Source organism: Musca autumnalis, unplaced genomic scaffold (genome assembly GCF_047663935.1).
Source record: "Musca autumnalis isolate F117 unplaced genomic scaffold, ASM4766393v1 scaffold_2, whole genome shotgun sequence".
Taxonomy (NCBI): domain Eukaryota; kingdom Metazoa; phylum Arthropoda; class Insecta; order Diptera; family Muscidae; genus Musca; species Musca autumnalis.
In genome coordinates this window covers 128,885,758-128,904,513 of record NW_027411755.1, presented here as the reverse complement: position 1 = coordinate 128,904,513, position 18,756 = coordinate 128,885,758, and the positions used below count along the sequence as shown (strand labels likewise).

At 36.5% G+C, this 18,756-nt stretch overlaps 1 protein-coding gene across 1 annotated transcript; it reads left to right on the top strand.

Annotated features, from left to right (window-relative positions):
* The first annotated feature begins 12,211 nt into the window (after positions 1–12,211).
* On the top strand, positions 12,212–17,294 carry LOC141393089 (uncharacterized). Its single transcript, XM_073966040.1, has 2 exons — positions 12,212–12,339; positions 16,458–17,294. The coding sequence occupies exons 1-2, from the start codon at positions 12,334–12,336 to the stop codon at positions 16,917–16,919; spliced, it is 468 nt and encodes a 155-aa protein (XP_073822141.1). The 5' UTR covers positions 12,212–12,333; the 3' UTR covers positions 16,920–17,294.
* The last annotated feature ends 1,462 nt before the right edge of the window (positions 17,295–18,756 follow it).

Below are 18,756 nucleotides of genomic sequence, written 5' to 3'. Positions count from 1 at the left end.
AAATGCGGCCGGTCAGCGAATTGAGGATCCTGTTCCTACTTCTGATCTTGTAGCAAATAGCGATTGCCTGTGCGGAAGACTTAAACATGCTGTCGAACGTTATACCCAATATCTTGGGGTAGTTAGTGGACTGAATCAGTGGGAGCCTGTGTTCAGCCGTCCAAGTGGTAAAGAGTTTGGCAGTACATCCTTAGATGGAAGAACTGCCCTACGAAGCCAGCTATGTAAATATTTAACCTATTATATGCGACATCAAGATCGTAAAATCATCCGCATACATACATCCGCATTTACATGTCGTCTGGAGGGTGTGCAATTTCAGAAAGATAGAGTTAAACTGTTACGGAGATATCACCCCGCCTTGGACAACTTAGTGTTACACTGCGCATTTTCCGGAAATCCATACCAAGAATTTCTCATTACCAAGAATCTTCGCTAGTGGCCAAGACAAGGATCCCAGGCTTCAGTAGCGGGACCACCTTGCCAACAATATTGTATCATGGTTCTGGTACAATATTTGCGGCTAACGAGTAATTGACGACAACTTAATCATTACCATTGATATGAGCCATACGCTTAGGATGATTTCGAGTTTTGAAAGACATTTGTAACATCGCTCATTGTAAGTTGTTGTGGTACTTCCTCCGCTGAGAGAGCTCTTCTACGACGTAGCCCAATCACTCTCGGAGTCTCTATAAATTACCGGTTAAAAAACTCGCGCACATCTTCGAATCTTTCGGGCCGTTGATTGTAACAGCAGTACTATCATCCTTCTTCCTTGGATTCGAGAGTGATGGTAATTTAAAAGTGATATTGTATGCTTCCGTTCGCCTATTAGCATGTTGACTTCAAGAGTACGTTCCCCAACTCTTGGGTTTCCAAGGTTCATAAGACAAAGCTCATAACGCTTATGTTGGTCTAATCTCTGGTATTCGGCCAGCTGGTATGTAGTGAGCGGCTGCACCTGTAATGATATCCCGGAAAATTCTCTCAGCTACGACAGTCAGAAGTTATGAAGTCAATACAGATCGTGGTGGAAGGTATAAAAAGTTCTGCCCGACCGAACTTAAAGCCGTTCTCACTTGCTTGAACATAGAATTTTTGTCGGGTTGTTCCATATCCACACTTATGATGCAATGGCAAAAAATTGACCATCCTTGTCTTTCTAAAACGAAAATTAAAGTCCTGGTTTTTGGAATGTATTTTTTAATTTGTAAGTTATTATTGTTAAGCTTTTGGGTCGAAACGTGGATATCTGGGAAACTTGAGCAGATAGGAAAATGCCGAAAATTCAGAAAGAACATAGAACGGAGGGTTGAAATTAATTCGATCCTTATAATTTCTTATCATTAATGTGTTTTCAATTATTCTGAGCAAAATCTCCCGTCGTAATGTTTTAAAAACTTTATTTTTTTAACAATGTAGATTGTCAAAGAGGACGTTTACCCCGCAAATTTTGGCAAACTTATCAAAATTTGGTCTGCAAAAACAAACTGCAAAGTTTTCTGGGCAGTTAGAACTTTTCACTTAGCAGAAGACGCCCTCTCTCTTATGGAACAGAAATCGAAAAGAGAGCAAAAATTTGATAAAAACTTAGCAAACTCAACATATCTTTAGCAACTTATCAAAAATAAGGGTTCTGTGGAACGCAAAAATTTTCGAATTGTCAAAAATATTGCTAAGTGCAAAATGAAAAGTTGATAAGTTGTTTCGTGGAATAGGGCCCAGGTGACACGGTGGTTATATCTGTCGAACTGTGATGATATCCGCTAATACTGGTAAGGCGTCCCACAGTGTCACGATCGTGGCCAAAAATGGTAAAAACTAAATACTTCGTTGAATAAATTTATTGATGGTGAGTGATAGAAAACATATTAATTAAGAAGAATCTGAATTTTGGTACTGATACGTGAAGTAGTTTTTGCTATATGAGGATTTAAATCCGACAATTTTAGTTAATACGTATTTTTGTGTTTTTATACCCTACACCACTGTGTGGGGAGGGTATTATAAGTTGGTTTTGGCCAAAAAGTTTGTAACGCATCGAAATAATGGTCGCAGACCCATACTTATATATACCAAAATAAATGTCTCGACGAGCTGAGTCGATCTGGCTATGTGTGTCCGTCCGTCAGTCCGTCCGTCCGTCCGTCTGTCCGTCTGTCCATCTAAACCTTGTAATCACGCTACAGGTCGCAATTTTGATCGGATCGTCACGAAATTTTGCATGTTGATAGGGGTCCCGGAGGGGAAGAAGCCTATTGATTTTGGTGATGGTCGGATAATATTTAGGGGTCGGAAAGGGCAAAAAACTTAGGTGGGTAAAATGACAACGTTTTTTTCCAAAGTGAATATCTCAGCTTCTATATGGGGTATACCAAAAGCAAAACCTGACAATGAAAGTAGAAAATATCACCTTTCTAATGATGTAAAGCAGGTGCTCGTAGGTGATCAAACAACGAAGATATCACAATAGAAGCAAATAAAACCCCAATTTTCATTTTTGCGATTTTAATTATATTGACGAATATCACAGCTTTGGTTGAAAACTTTCCAAAAGCAAAGTCTGACTCTGAAAGCAGAAGATCCCCTCTTTACAATGATGCAAACTAGGTCGGCGTTGGTAACCAAATAACGGAGATATCGCAATAGTCGGTAATACATCCCATTTTTCTATTTTTTTGGAAATCACGCTACAGGTCGCAATTTTGATCGGATCGTCACGAAGATTTGAGGGTTAATGGGGGTCTCATAGATGAAAAAGGCTATTGATTTTGGTGATGGTCGGATAATAATTAGGGGTCGGACTGGGCAAACACTTATTTGGAGAAAAGTCAACATTTTATTTTAAAGCCAATATCTCTGTTTCTTTAAGAGGTATATCAAAAGAAAAACATGGCAAGGAAAGTAGAAAATATCACCTTTACAACGATGTAAAGTAGGTTGTCGTAGGTGGTCAAATAGCAGAGATATGGCAATAGTCGATAATGCATCCCATTTTCCGATTTTTTTGTAATCACGCTACAGGTCGCAATTTTGATCGGATCGTCACGAAATTTTGGGGGTTAATGGGGGTCCCAAAGAGAAAGAAGCCTATTGATTTTGATGATGGTCGGATAATATTCAGGGATCGGAATGGGCAAACACTTATTTGGAGAAAGGTCAACGTTTTATTTCAAAGCCAATATCTCTGTTTCTTTAAGAGGTATATCTAAAGCAAAACCTGGCAAGGAAAGTAGAAAATATCACCTTTACAAGGATGTAAAGCAGGTTGTCGTAGGTGGTGAAACAACGGAGATATCGCAATAGTAGATAATGCATCCCATTTTCCGATTTTTTTGTAATCACGCTACAGGTCGCAATTTTGATTGGATCGTCACGAATTTTTTGGGAGTTGATGCGGGTCCCACGGAGGAAGAAGCCTATTTAGTTTGGTGATGGTCGGATAATATTCAGGAGTCGGACTAAGCGAAAAGCTTATGTGGAGAAAAGTCAACGTTTCTTATGCGAATATCTCCGCTTGTGGTTGGAGTATTCCAAAAGGAATACCCGTCAATGGAAGAAGAAAAGATCTCGTTTATATTGATGCAAAGTATGTTGGCGTAAGTGACCAAACCGAGATATTGCAAAATTCAGTAATATACCCAATATTTCCATTTTTTGTAATCACGCTACAAGTTGGAATTTTGATCGGATAGTGACGAAATTTTTGGGGGTAGATGGGGGCCCCACAGAGGAAGAAGCGTATTGATTTTGGTGATAGTCGGGTAATATTTAGGGGTCGGAATGGGGAAAAACTCATTTGGAGACAAATTCAAAGTTTTATTCTTTGTGAATATATCGGCTTCTAGTAGGGATATTCCAACGGCAAGGCCTGTCAATGGAAGAAGAAAATATTACCTTTACATTGGTGTAAAGCAGGTTGGCGAAGGTGGTCAAACAAGGGAGATACCACAATAGTCGGTAATGCATCCAATTCTTCCATTTTTTGCAATCAAGCTACAGGTCGTAATTTTGATCGGATGGTTGCTTATGGGGGTCCCAGAGAGAAAGAGGCATATTATTTTTGGTGGTAGTCGGATTATATTCCCTAAAAGAAATGTTTACCAGTGAAAAGTTTATGCACAGGGGTAGTGGTGTAGGGTATCACATGGTCGGCCCCGTCCCGACTATAGCCTTTGCTCACTTGTTTTTTTCTAAAATTAATAAATTATATCATGCGTTTATATTTAAAATTTAAAAGTGACGGTCGCTGCAAAAATGGTTCCTAAGTTATCTTGGGATGCAATAAACTTGGCTACACTTTTATTTGCATGTAAATATTAATCATATGGTGTTTACATTTACCCAAACATTTATTACTAAGTTTATTAATTTTCTGAAGCAAATTTTAAATTGAGTGGAGTGGGAAAAAAATTGTATAAAAGTGTATATCGATATTTTTTGCTGTATGAGTAGTAAAAAGTGAGTACTTCAAACATATAAAGGTCCCAGCTGCAGAGTTTTGCAGACGAATGTGCCATTTCTCTTTTTCAGCGACCACCTCACTGAGAGGATACCCCCTTTTTTAACAAATCGTTTTGCAGTGTTGGCTAAAGCGCGAAAACGAATGAACCGATCATCATATATTTTTGTGGGCTTATTAAGTACCTAATAATCTTGCTTTAAAACGAGAGAATTTTAAAAATATCAATTTTCAAAAAAAATTGTGAACAGCGAAATCAAAATTCGATTTTTTACAAAAAATTTACCGTTTTTTGAACACTAATCGGTGAAAAAAAATTTTAAAGGAAATTTCTCATATATAAAGACAAGATTTTGATATATTCAATATGCTCACAAACAATTGGAAGACTAAACACCAAATTTCAGTCATATCGAGTGGATATTGAGGCCACAACACTCAAAATACCGAAAATGAGGTGGCACGGTTCTGTGGGGGCTATAGGAAGATGAGGACCTATACCGACATATTTCTGGTGGAAGGTTATAAGTCCCCCAACGGAGACTTAATACCAATTTTCAGCCATTTCGGTGTGATAATCAGGCTAAAACCTCCAAAATACCGAAAATCGGAAAGTACCGTCCTATGGGGGCTATATGAAGGCGTGGACCTATGCAGACAAATTTCAAGGTGAAGGTATAATGCCTCCTACGAAGACTAAATACCAAATTTCAGCAATTTCGGTGTAATAATGAGGCTAAAATCTTCAAAATACCGATAATCGGGCGGTACCGTTGTATGGGGGCTATATCAAAACGTGGACCTAAGCCCACAATTCTCTGTTGGAATGTTTGATACCTCTGCCGAAAATTAACCACAAAATTTGAATACTTTCGGTTGGTCATTGTGTCTAAAACATTCAAAATACCGAAAATCGGGAGGTACGGTTCTATGGGAGCTATATCAAAACGTGGACCGACCAACCCAATTTTTTGTCCTGAAGATTGTAAGTCAATAATAGGTACGTGTACCAAAATTGATGCACCTACGACAACTCCTTCTATTTTTGGCCACAGTTAATATGAACTCGCGACATTGTGCGTCCCCATTGACCGTGCAAAACGTGGAATTATCAATCATCTCAGCCAGCACTATACCCCTCAGGTATTTCCGAGGACCGACTGGCACAATTCAAGATGAGAATTGAAATCACCAAAAACCAGGTGGTTATGACCTTCCAAAATTTATACTCTATACCACAATGTGGAAAAGGGTATTATAAGTTTGTTTTGGTAAAAATTCATGTAACACCGCGAAATATTCGTCGGAGACCCCCAATGTGGTATACCAATCTTCATATCTCGACGAGATAAAGTGATTTTGAGATGTGTGTCCGTCCGTCAGTCCGTCCGTCCGTCCGTCTGTCCATTATAAATTGTAAACACGCTCCAGGCCGCAATTATGGACCGTTCCTCACGAAATTTTGTATGGAGGTCGGGTTCAGATCAGAATAGATCCCTATTCTTACTGGTGATGATCGTGAAATATTTAGCGGGTGAAATGGACCAAAAACATAATATTTATCCAATTTTCTAACGGCTCTGTAGGTCTCAATAATAGTCCAATCAACGCGTAATTTTAAATAAGGTAAGAGTATATCACAAAGGAGAAGCTTGCAATTTGAGATGGCGATCGGATAATATTTAGAGGGTTAAATGGACCAAAACTTTTGTGTGAAAATTGTGAAAATTTTTAATATACAGCTTATATCTTAATTCCTGGAAGTGACATTCCGGACAAGTGAGATATACTTGAAAGTGGAACGCTTGACCTTTCAATTGATGCCAACTATGTTGGTGTGCATGATCAGATAACAGAGTTACGGCCTAGTATATTCCGTTATTTGTTTGTAGTGTAATAATAAACTCGCTAGAAGTCGCAATTATACATCAATAGTCACGAAATTTTGCACCGGGTAAGAATATAGGTCGAAAAAGATGCCTACAATTTTGATTGATGATCTGATATTCTTTACCGGGTGAAATGGACCATTACTTTTGTATGAAAAATATAAAAATTTTATTTTTGGTCGATATTTTAATTCCTTGAGGACATATATATTTCGCAAAGTAGCCTACATATGGAAAAAAAACTATTGACCTTTCCTCTGATGTAAATATCAATAAAGTATTTGTTCGATAACGGGCCTACTGCCTAATATATAATGGGTTCTTTGTAGAACCACATTTTTATCCCATGCTACTTATTGTCTCTCCAAAAGTTTATGTAACACCACGAAATATTCGTTCTAGACCCCATATTTCGTATGTCGAAATTCATATCTCGACGAGATAAAGCGATTTAGCGATGTGTGTCCGTCCATTAAAAATTGTAAACAAGCTTAAGGCCGCAATTATGGACCGATTGTAACGAATTTAAGGAGGTTGGGTTCGGGCCAGAATAGAAATGATTAGTTTTTGGTGATGATCGTGAAATGTTCAGGGGATGAAATGGACCAAAAACAAAATTTTAACCAATTTTGTAGCGGCTATGTAGGTCAAAATAATAACCCGCAAAATTTTAAACAAAGTTTGAGTTTATGATGAAGAGGAAGCGTACAAACTAACGTGAAGATCAGATAATACTTAGCGGGTTAAATGGACTGAAACTTTTGTGTGAAATTGGTAAAAATTTCAAATTTCATAAGTGGGTTTCATTACATTTTAGTTTGTGTGAACTACATTTTCCTGCTACACAAATGTCTTTGTCACGCTAGATAACTTTTTGGTTTTGGTCATACATCTCTGATATTTGATAATTAAATTTTCACAATCAATCAAAAGAAGTTCCGTGGAGAGCGATTGTCCATGGATAGTGGTATAGGGTATCCCATGGTCGGCTTCGTCCGACTATAGACTTCTCTTACTTGTTTTTCCCTACCCCTGGAAAACAGCTATTATTTGGCGGGATATATAGATTAAGCAACTCTACCCCGCCAGTTCCACACCTGGGTGCTTCACTCATACATTGCATTTGGCCCAGGCACAAGCGATATAGGTGTGTTTTGAACAGAATGGCGCTATATAAAAATCGCGCATTTAGATAGCTCCACATTTTGCACGGGAAATAAGACACTTTTACGAGGACAAGATGAGATTGCCATTGCTCCCCAGACATCACCATTGAGGCACCCATTCTGATAAATGACGTATTCCCGCAACCCGTCATCACCAACTTCATATTTCGCTTCCTTTAACAGACAACGCGACTTCATAACCTCTGACTGTCGTATATGCGGAACAATTAGTTTCCTTCCGTTTATGAAAGTACTAAATTCGGTGCCAAGTTAAGGATTATTCCTAGGAGAAGTGGAATATGTTAGCTGGGGTATATCACTTTCTTTATTTATATGAACCCACAAGAATTATTCAATGGCAGCTACATACATGCCCCTTGGGCCTCTTTACCCACAATTCTCTGTAGGCATATTTTGCACCAACATCGAATACTACCATTTCGATGGGATAATGTGACTAAACCGTCAAAATAGCAAAAAACTGGTGTAACGTTCTATGGGGGATATATTAAAACTTGGATCTTTACCGGCCATTCTCAACGGGAAAATACCAAACAGCAATGAGGACTAAATGCCAAAGCAGCCATTTCGAGGTACCTTCTATGGGGTTACATCAAAACGTAGACCTATACCGACAATTCCTTAGAGGAATGCTGCATATCCCCAACGAAGACTATATTCCGAACTTTACCCTTTAATGTAGGATAATGCGGCTAATCCTTGAAAATACCGCAAATCGGTATAAGTGCTAAAAACGTGCACCATTACCGAAAATTCTTTCCAGGAATGCTGTATATTCCCAACATACCGAATTTTACATATTCCTGTAGGATAATGCGGCTAAAACCTTCAAAATACCGAAAATCGGGAAGTACCGTTATCTGTTGGCTTTATCAAAACGTAAACCCATACGGATAAACATCCATGGGAAAGTTTGGTTACCCCAAAGAAGACTAAATACCAATTTTCACCTATTTTGGTAAGAAAATGTGCTTACAACCATCAAAATGAAGAAAATCGAATGATACGGTTCTAAGGGGACTATGTCAAAACGTGGACCTGTACTGACATATTTCTGGGGGAAAGGTTCTGGGTTCCAAAGAAGACCAATTACGCTTCTATGGGAGCTATCTAAACACGTGAACATACACACATGTACAAATAGTCATCTTCTGGAATATGGAAAACTAAATACCAAATTTCAGCCATTTCCGTGGGATATTGAGGACACAACCTTTAAAATACGTAAAATTTGTCGTGTAAAAAGTGTTTAAGGACTCAAAAGCGTCACTTTAAAGTGAAGTGAACATTTTACAACTGTTTGTGTACGGGAACGGTTTTTGTGGTAAAATGTGTAAAAGTGCACTTTTTACTTCTGGAACAAAAGCTTTAATTTTGGAATATTCTCGACGAATCGACAAAAAATTTCCTTTTGAACATAAATGTGGGAATAAAATATGAGAAATTGGGGAAAGCGAACAAATTCCGCACGGAATTTTTATTCATGATTTCCCTGATAATCTGAATATATTTCAGTCAAGATCGTAGTAGCTATGCGAGCAGGCTGTAGAAGACCTTGCGAATTCGTTGTTTGCTGGTTCGTATGCGTATGCGTAATAGCACACGTTATATTTGATGACGTTACTCATACGTCAAGTGAACTAGAAACTAGATTACCCAACTCTAGGAAATTTATACAATTTCTTCCAACTTCATTTTGGCTAGAGGTGGACAAATCTAGTTCCAATGTGAAGGCGTAGACCTATACAGAGAAATTTCATATGGAAAGTTTACTATCTCCAACGAACACTGAATATAAAATTTCAACCATTTCGTGGGATATTGAGTCCACAACCTCCAAAATACCGATTGTCGGGAGGTACCGTTTTATGGGGGCTATATGAAAACGTGGACTTATGTCGACAATTTCGGATGGAACGTTTCATATCCCTTAGGAAGACTAAATACCAAATTTCAGCAATACCGAAAATTGGGAGTTACCGATCCATGGGGGCAATAAAGTTGCGAGGTGTATCTTGATTTCAAGAGACGGAGAGACGGACATGTTTAAAACGACTTATAATTTTATCAAGAATATTTATACTTTATAGGGTCTTCGACGAATTTTTTGATGTGTTACAAACGGAATGACAAAAGTAATTATACCCTCCAGGACAGTGCTGGTGGCGCTCGACTTATCAAAAGCTTTTGATACTGTCAAGCTCTCCACGCTGTTTGAGGACATTGAGTAGACAACCCTTCGACAAGTTTGAATCGTTGGATAACCAATTATAAGTGTGGATGACAGTCGTACGTGGAATTCAAGAACAAGAAATCCAAACCAAGAGTGAAACAGTAAGTTCCCCAGGGTGGGGTGATACCTCCGGAACTGTTTTACCTCTACCTCTCCTGTATTCCACCCACATAATCATGCCGCCGCTATCTGCAAAAAGCTGAGATGTAGGAAACATCCACAAGATCGGTTTGTGGTAATACCACCGTGAAAACAGCAAAACGGTACCTCATCATGTCTTCACTGCACAATCTGCAGCACTTGCCCGTAATAGCCATCCTAATTGTCATATGTTGGATAGAACCCCCTCCCAGGCATGTCAGGAGGGATCTTCATGATCTAGAAGGAGACGTCCAACGTCACAAGAGAGAACCCCTAGATCAGCAAGCCTGTCAAGCAGGTTTGAATAGCATTCACACAGATGCAGTCGTAGATGCCATAAACAACTATCGCGTGAATCCGGTCCTCTAGCCTAGCCGAACCATCCCAACTAACTCCAGTAGCTTTGTTGTTACAACCCATGGAAGCAGCCACATTTTTAGAACTGGAGATAGACCTAAAGCCAGATTATGCAAAAAACGGATTTACAAAGATATCACGTGAGGTTACAACAACAAAACAATGGGGGTATTGCAGAGCAGCCGCGGAAGTACATCCATTTGCAACATCCATTACATCTCACCGATGTTCATATGTAGTGGATGTCTAGCAAACAGAGCAGATCCATGGTCCGGCATTCTTCTCTAAGATGGCACGGACTAAAAGAACTTGGAGTAGAAATTCCGGGATATATTGCCGCTCCCATGGTGAAAAAAATACTAACACAAATACATAATATCTGAGGTTTTGGCTCCTAGTCGAACATTCCTCCAACTCAATCCGGTGCAAACATCCGACCGCCGCACAATGGTTAAGAAATCGATTTTCCTGTCCAAAACGCCAATTTTTGTCGTTACCAATATGGGATTCAATAGTAAACAAATTGAAAGTAAGTCCATATTTACATTAGGCAATTTTCCTTGCGGCAATTGTCAGTTTGATGGTGAGAGAGGTGAGGCATATGGTAACCCTTTGCCTCTCAACACCCTCTCTCACCGACAAACTGACAATTGCCGCAAGGAAAATTGCCAAAAATTAAGTCAAAATATTGGTAGGTGCTCCTAAAGACGACAATTTTTCCCAATACTGAAAAATACTTCAATTTGCACATTTCTGGATAAAGAAATAGCAATTTGTCAGAAACTATAGCAGATATTGTGTTCATTAAATTTTGTTTTGTAGGTAGGATTGTTGTCCTTAGGAATCATTTTAATAAATTACTGTGGTGTTTTGACGTAGGTAGGTACTTTATTTTTCCACAGGTACCAAATTTTAATGAAATTCCAATTTTAGTGGACTAGAACTTTCAGGGGAGAGTGTCCTCTTTCAGTCCATATATACTTATGTAAAAAATTCAAAATTACAAAAAAAAAATAACTTTCACCTTGAATTTCTATGAAACTATAATTGATCGTTTTTGATTGTGTTACCTGTCGAACAAACAAAAAAGTTCAAAAGTTACATGAAAAAAAAACTATTCTGAACCACTGTGCACCGTGGCATTTCCATTTCGGTGAATGTATTAAGACCCCGAGGGGCAGATCCGGCGTGAGTCGAACGTTGAGTTATGGCGTGACAATTTTTTACTGGAGACCCTATAAACCAACGGCTACTAGCTGTATAAATTTGTTCGATGTAGTTTTTGTAGTTTTGAGATAACATGTCATCAATCAAATAAAATGAGGATTTTGTGGGTACATCCTATTGATCTTCTTACTCGCTTTATTCAATACCTTTTAAGTCTTTTTTTCAAAAACTGCAATAAAGTTAAGATGACATATTTCAGCTCCGAAATGTTCTGCAAAGATTCTGTAAAGTTCGTACATTACTAGAATTCTTCAAGAAATTCTAAAAATCGATTATTAATGTTATTGCCTCAATAACAACCCAGAATATCGACCGACAGTTAACAATGCTGCTGCTAGCTGCAACATATCGACCACACGTTGTTTGGGATAATTGCCGGGCAATTGTAACAGCAGCATTTTTTCTCTCTTTGGGGGGTTTGTTTTACGTGCAACAGTTAGCGTTGGTGGTGGCGTTAACATGTAAAGCACTTTTGTGCTCCGGCTATTATGAACATTTTTTTGTTTGATCTGTACGTGTGTAAAGTGCATAAAGTTTGAATTTGTTTTTCTTGTCTTAATTTTGGTGTGGCATATAAAGAGTAGCAAAAACATATTGAGAAAAAAAAAACAAATACACCCAAACTACCATGGCAATGTTTAAATGCCCCAAGACAATTCAAACTTGAAACTTTATTTGTTGTTTTTTGGGTAGTATAAAAGTTACTCTAATTTCGACAAACAGAATCAGAATAAATTCAAACAGCGTTCATTGAACACTGCATCGAGTTCAGTCCGAATAGAGTCAATCCTTTTTCTTGTACACCGCTTCTTATCCTCAATCCCCATCATCAACATGAAGGTAAATAAAAAAAATATTGTGATTAAAAAAATTATAATGATTAACGTATATATAAACGTGTTTAAAAGCAGTACAAATACTAAACAAAATATCGAATTTTCGGTCGGTACAATATTAAATTACGGTACAATCGGTTCAAAATACTACTAACCCATGACGATAATTAAATGTGGTAATTTTATTAAAAAAATCAAGGCGGTTGTCTACGTCAAGGACCATAAATTAAAAAATAATGCCTTATTTAAAAGTTATAATTTTTTAAAATTTGATATTTTATCATAAATTTTAAAAAATTAAATAAAAAATTAAATTTACCTGGTTTTGTCTCAATAACCAAGCTTAAGAATTCTGCAACTTAGCTACGTCCGATGAAAATCAGCTTCACAGTTGAATCAAACTTTTAATTCTTTGTGACTTCTTCTTCTTCTTTGATCATTGGAAATTTTCATTGAAAATCTCCGCTTTCTAATTCTTTGATTCTTGAAAAAATATCCCTAAAAATCCACGTTTTGTGATTCTATTTATCATTGGAAAATATTCTTTAAAAATTCATGTCTTGTGGCTCTACTTGTCGATAAAAAATATTTTTTAAAAATCCACGTTTTGTTACTCCATTGGAAAATTTTCTTTAAAAATGTCAGTTTTGTTATTCCATTGATACCTGAAAAAGAATTACTTAAAATCCACATTTTGTCACTCCATTAATCTTTGGAAAATATTCTTTAAAAATCTACGTTTTGTGTCTCAACTAATCCTTGGAAAAAAAAATCGTCACTCCATAGATCCTTAGAAACTATTCTTTAAAAATCCACGTTTTGTGACGTTAGAAAAAAATCCTTAAAAATTCACGATTTGTGACTCCATGGATCCTTAAAAAAAATCCATGTTTTGTGACTCTACTGAGCCTTGGAAAAAATTTCTTTAAAAATACACTTTTTGTGACACCATTGATCCTTGGATAAAATTCCTTAAAAATCTACGTTTTGTGACTCCATTGAAACTTGGAAAATATTCTTTAAAAATCCACGTTTTGTTACTCCATTGATACTTGGAAAAAAATTATTTAAAATCCACATTTTGCCAATCCATTGATCCTTGGAAAATATTCTTTAAAAATCCACGTTTTGTGACTCCATTGATACTTGGAAAATATTCTTTAAAAATCCACGTTTTGTTATTCCATTGATACTTGGAAAAAATTTATTTAAAATCCACATTTTGCCAATCCATTGATCCTTGGAAAGTATTCTTTAAAAATCCACGTTTTGTGACTTCATTGGTCGTTAGAAAAATGCACGATTTGTGACTCCATGGATCCTTGGAAAAATCCATGTCTTGTGACTCCATTGAGCCTTGGCAAAGGCTCCTTAAAAACCCACGTTTTTTTGCTCCATTGAGCCTTGGCAAAGGTTCCCTAAAAACCCACGTTTTTTTGCTCCATTGATCCCTGGAAAAAGTTCCTTAAAATCCACGACTCTATTGGGCCTTGGAAAAAAATTCTTTAAAAATCCACTTTTTGTGACTCCATTGATCCTTGGATAAAATTCTTTAAAAGTCCACGTTATGTGACTCTATTGATGATTAGAAAAAATTCCTTTAAAATACACGTTTTGTAACTCCATTGATCCTTAAAAAAATCCTTAAAAATCCACGTTTTGTGACTCCATTGAGCCTTGGAGAAAGTTACTTAAAAATCCACGTTTTGGGAGTCTACTGATCCTTGGAAAATTTTCCTTAAAACTCCTGTGACTTTATTGATCCATGGATAAAGTTGCTTTTGTGACTCCATTGATCCTTTGAAAATATTCATTAAAAATCCACGTTTTGTAATACTATTTATCCTTTGAAAATACTCTTTAAAAAATCCACGCTTTGTGACTCTATTTATCCTTGGAAAATATTCTATAAAAATCCAAGTTTTATGACCGCATTGATCCTTGGGAAAAAAATCCTTAAAAATCCATTTCGTTCTTTAAAAGATCACGTTTTGTGACTCTATTTATCCCTGCAAAATATTCTTCAAAATATCTAGGTTTTTTGACTTTATTGATCCTTAAAAAAACTCACGTTTTCTGACTATATTTATCCTTGGAAAATATTCTTTTAAAATCCACGTTTTCTTACCCTATTTATCCTTGAGAAATATTCTTTTAAAAACCTACATTTTGTGACTCTATTTATCCTTGGAAATATTTTTCACAAATCCAAGTTTTGTGACTTTCTATACCCTTGGAAAATCCTCTTTAAATATCCACGTTTTGTGACTCTATTTATCCTTGGTTTTTTGACTTCATTGGTCATCAAAAAATATTCTTTAAAGCTCCACGTTCTCTGACTGTATTTATCCTTGGAAAATATTTTTTAAAAATTCACGTTCTCTGACTGTATTTATCCTTGGAAAATATTTTTTAAAAATCATCGTCTTGTGACTCTATTTATCCTTGGAAAATATTTTTTAGAAATCCACGTCTTGTGACTCTATACATCCTTGGAAAATATTGTTTAACAATCCACGTTCTCTGACTGTATTTATCCTTAGAAAATATCCTTTAAAAATCCATGTTTTCTGACTCCATTTATCCTTGAAAATTTTTCTTATAAAAAACTAAGTTTTGTGACTCTATTTATCCTTAAAAAATATTATTTTGAAATTCACGTTTTACGACTCTATTTATCCTTCGAAAATATTCTTTAAAAGCCACAGTTTGTGACTCCATTAATCCTTAGAAAATATTCTTTAAAAATCGTCGTTTTGTGAATCCATTGATCCTTGGGAAAAAATCCACGTTTTGTAACTCCATTGACGCTTGGGAAAAATCTTTAAAAATCCACGTTTTGTGACTCCATTGAGCCTTGGAAAAGTCCTTTGAAATCCATACTATGTGACTACATTGAGCCTTGGAAAAAGCTCTTTAAATATCGACGTTTTGTGACTCCTTTGATCCTTGGAAATAGTTCCTTAAAAATCCCTGTTCTGTGACTTTATTAATCCTTGGAAAATACTCTTTAAAAATCCACGTTCTATGACGCCATTGATCCTTAGAAAATACTCTTCAAAAAATCCACGTTATGTGACTATATTTATCCTTGGAAAATATTCTTTAAAAATCCACGTTTTATGACTCTATTTAACCTTGGAAAATATTCTTTAAAAATCATCTGCCGTAATCTAGCAAAGGAATGACTCTTTCAGAAAGACTAATGTTCAAAATATTTTGTGCACCACCGCCTTAATGTCCTGTGGTAAATATTATTTCTTCTATAAAGACGCCTTCTTCAACTCGTCAATAAAAACTGCCATCTTCAGCACGTCTATAAAGACTCTCTTCTTCAGCTCGTCTTTATATAACCCGTTCTTCAGGTCGACGACTTCCTTCAAGGGGTTGTGGCCACTTATTGACCACGCAAAAACCATTTTATGATTTTTTTACAAGAAATCTACCAAACCTTGTTAGAAGATTTTGTTTTTATCTGAAAGGTCACACCTTGAGCTACTTTCGGAAATATTTTTGTTGAAAAATATTGCCAACTTTAGCTCGAAAATGAACAAACCGATCAGCATATGTTTTTGTGGGAATATTAGGAACCTAATAATCTTGTCCTTAAGAGAAACGGGATTAAAAAATATCAAATTTTAAAAAAATGGTGAACTGTCAATATCAAAATTTCAATTTTAAATAAAAAATGTATAGGTTTTTCATCATAAATCCGTCAAAAAATTTAAAAAAGTCTCCAGCTTAAGGACAAGCTTTTTATGTGTATAATGATCCTAAAAAAGCATATGAAGATCGTATTTTTGAGCTACAGTGGGCACCACTTTCAAAAAATTTAATTTCGAGAAAACCGCGTTTAAAACTTCGATATTACCTACAAACACAATGAATTTTTCCTTTCTAATGCTCATATCTTAGCTAATTTTTGTCTGACCGACTCAAAATTTTTTTGAATCTTGTTTTTAGTTACTTTATAGGACTGTCATTAAATCTCTAAAGACGTCGTGGTTCGTTGAATCTCCGTAAACATTGTCATCATTTCATTTTTTAGCCGTTTAAGAAAATATATATTGAAGTACTATGTTTAAATTATTTACTAAAAGGTTTTTGAAATGTTCATTTCAGTTCGTCTTTGCCGTAGTCATGTTGGCCCTGGCTGTAGGTGTCCGATCATCATTGTTGGCTGCACACGCACCCGGTGTATCGTATGTAACATCTGCCGCACATCCAGCCGGACCTTGGGGAGGACCATGGGGCGGACCATGGGGTGGTCCCTGGGGAGGTCATGGTGGTGCCTGGGCTGCACCAGCTGCTGTTGATATTAGTCATGGTGCATGGGGCGGTCATGGTGCATGGGGTGGACCTGGTGCTTGGGACGGTCACGGTGCCTGGGGCTATGGTGCTGGCCATGGTGGATGGGGTGGTTATCCCGGTATCTCATTGAGTCAAGGACCTGGTGGACATGGTGGTCACGGACATGGTGTTTATGTAGCTAAGACTCTTGGTGCTGTTCACACCGCTCCATTGGCTGGTCATGTTAATTCAGCCACATCCGTTAACGTTGCTCCTGCTCCTGGTACACATTAAGAGAAACGACAATCCCACCAAGAAAATCTATTCGCAACAAATGACGAAACGTTGTTTTTAAGCTAGCTTCGTAATTTTAAGCTTCTAATCATATCACCTTCTTCATCACTTTTCGTCTTTCTTCTGTTCTTTCCCTTTCAAACTTTGTTAAGCTGTTAAACTGTATTATTATGCTCTACTCTCCATCTATTCTTCTATCAAATATTCATTAATAACTTCCAAACACTTTTTTCATACTCTACACATTTCTTCTCCCTAAAAAGGATTTATTTTCTTCGACTGTACCTGTATACCCTATTATATACACATATCAACTGTAAATAAAACAAAGCAAAAAATATCAAAAAAATTAAACAAATAAATAAAACCAAAAAATTAAGCATTGTTTTTTATTATATGGAAATATTAAATAAATTATTAAGCACAATAAATAAAAATACTTTTTACCACGAGCCATGAAGAAACATCGATCATTGCAATCTTTAATCTACCAAAAATCTTGTGACATTACATATGAATTCTATGGCAGTTAAATGTAGTTGCATACAAACAAAACCAAACAACAAAGGAACCCATTTATATGTTAGAGAGTAGTTCATTTATCTAACCGCTACACAGTGGTCGAAATCACTAATATAGCGGCGCGAAATTAATAACTTGCAAACGAATGAAGATATGTTTTTGAAATTTTAAATAAACGTAGTATGTGTCCGTAAGTAATAATGGACTAAATATCAATAAGATTGGCTAATATTTTGGTATAGCATGTTGTAGTGTAGAGATGAAACACCCCCATATAACGGTACTTCCTGATATTCGGTATTTTGAGGATTTAAGCAATCCTTTCCTTCCAAATTAGTTGTCACTAAACTAGTGGTCACTAAACTTTTCCATCAAAAATATCAGGTACCTCCCGATTTTCCGTATTGTGGGGGATTTAAGCTACATTTTCCGCCCAAATTACATAGGTGTAATTTGGTATTCCTACACAGAAAATAGTGTTCATATAGTCCAGCTATGAACAAAGCAGTACTCTATCGTCGATTCATGGCATAAATACAGTCACACATATTATTTTGTGCATCATTGATATAGTTTGCCAAGAATCAAATTTCTCCATTTCAAGAACGCCTTTCATAAAGCAAAAAAATACTGGTTTTTCTGAGAGATTAAAAACAAAACAATTTTGGCGAGTTTTTGTTTTGTTTTTATTGACTAACAACCACCACACACCACCAAACAAAGCAGAGACAAATTTTGCTGCTTTTTTATACCCTCCACCATATGGAGGGTATAATTAAATTTGTCATTCCGTTTGTAACACATCGAAATATTCGTCGGAGACCCTATAAAGTATATATATTAAGATACAGATACAAGATACAGATCAAGATACAGCTCGCAATTTTAAAGATAGAGAGTCAATATTTGGTACAGAAGTTTTTATTACTTGCAGGATGGTTGGTATTGAAAATGGGATACATCGGTCCACGTTTTGATATAGCCCCCATATAACGGTACCTCCCGATTTTCGGTATTTTTAAGGGTTTAGCTTCACTATCCTACCAAAATGGCTGAAATTTGGTACGTAGTCTTCTTTAAGGATATAAAAATTTCCCCCAGAATTTTGTCGGTATCGGTCCACACCTTCATATAGCCCCCATAGAACGGTACCTCCCGATTTTTGGTATTTTGAAGGTTTCAGATTCATTATCCTACCAAAATGGCTGAAATTTGGTACGAAGTCTTCTTTGGGGTACAAAACTTTATCCCAGAATTTTGTCGGTATCGGTCCATGCCTTCATATAGCCCTCATAGAACGGTACCTCCCGATTTT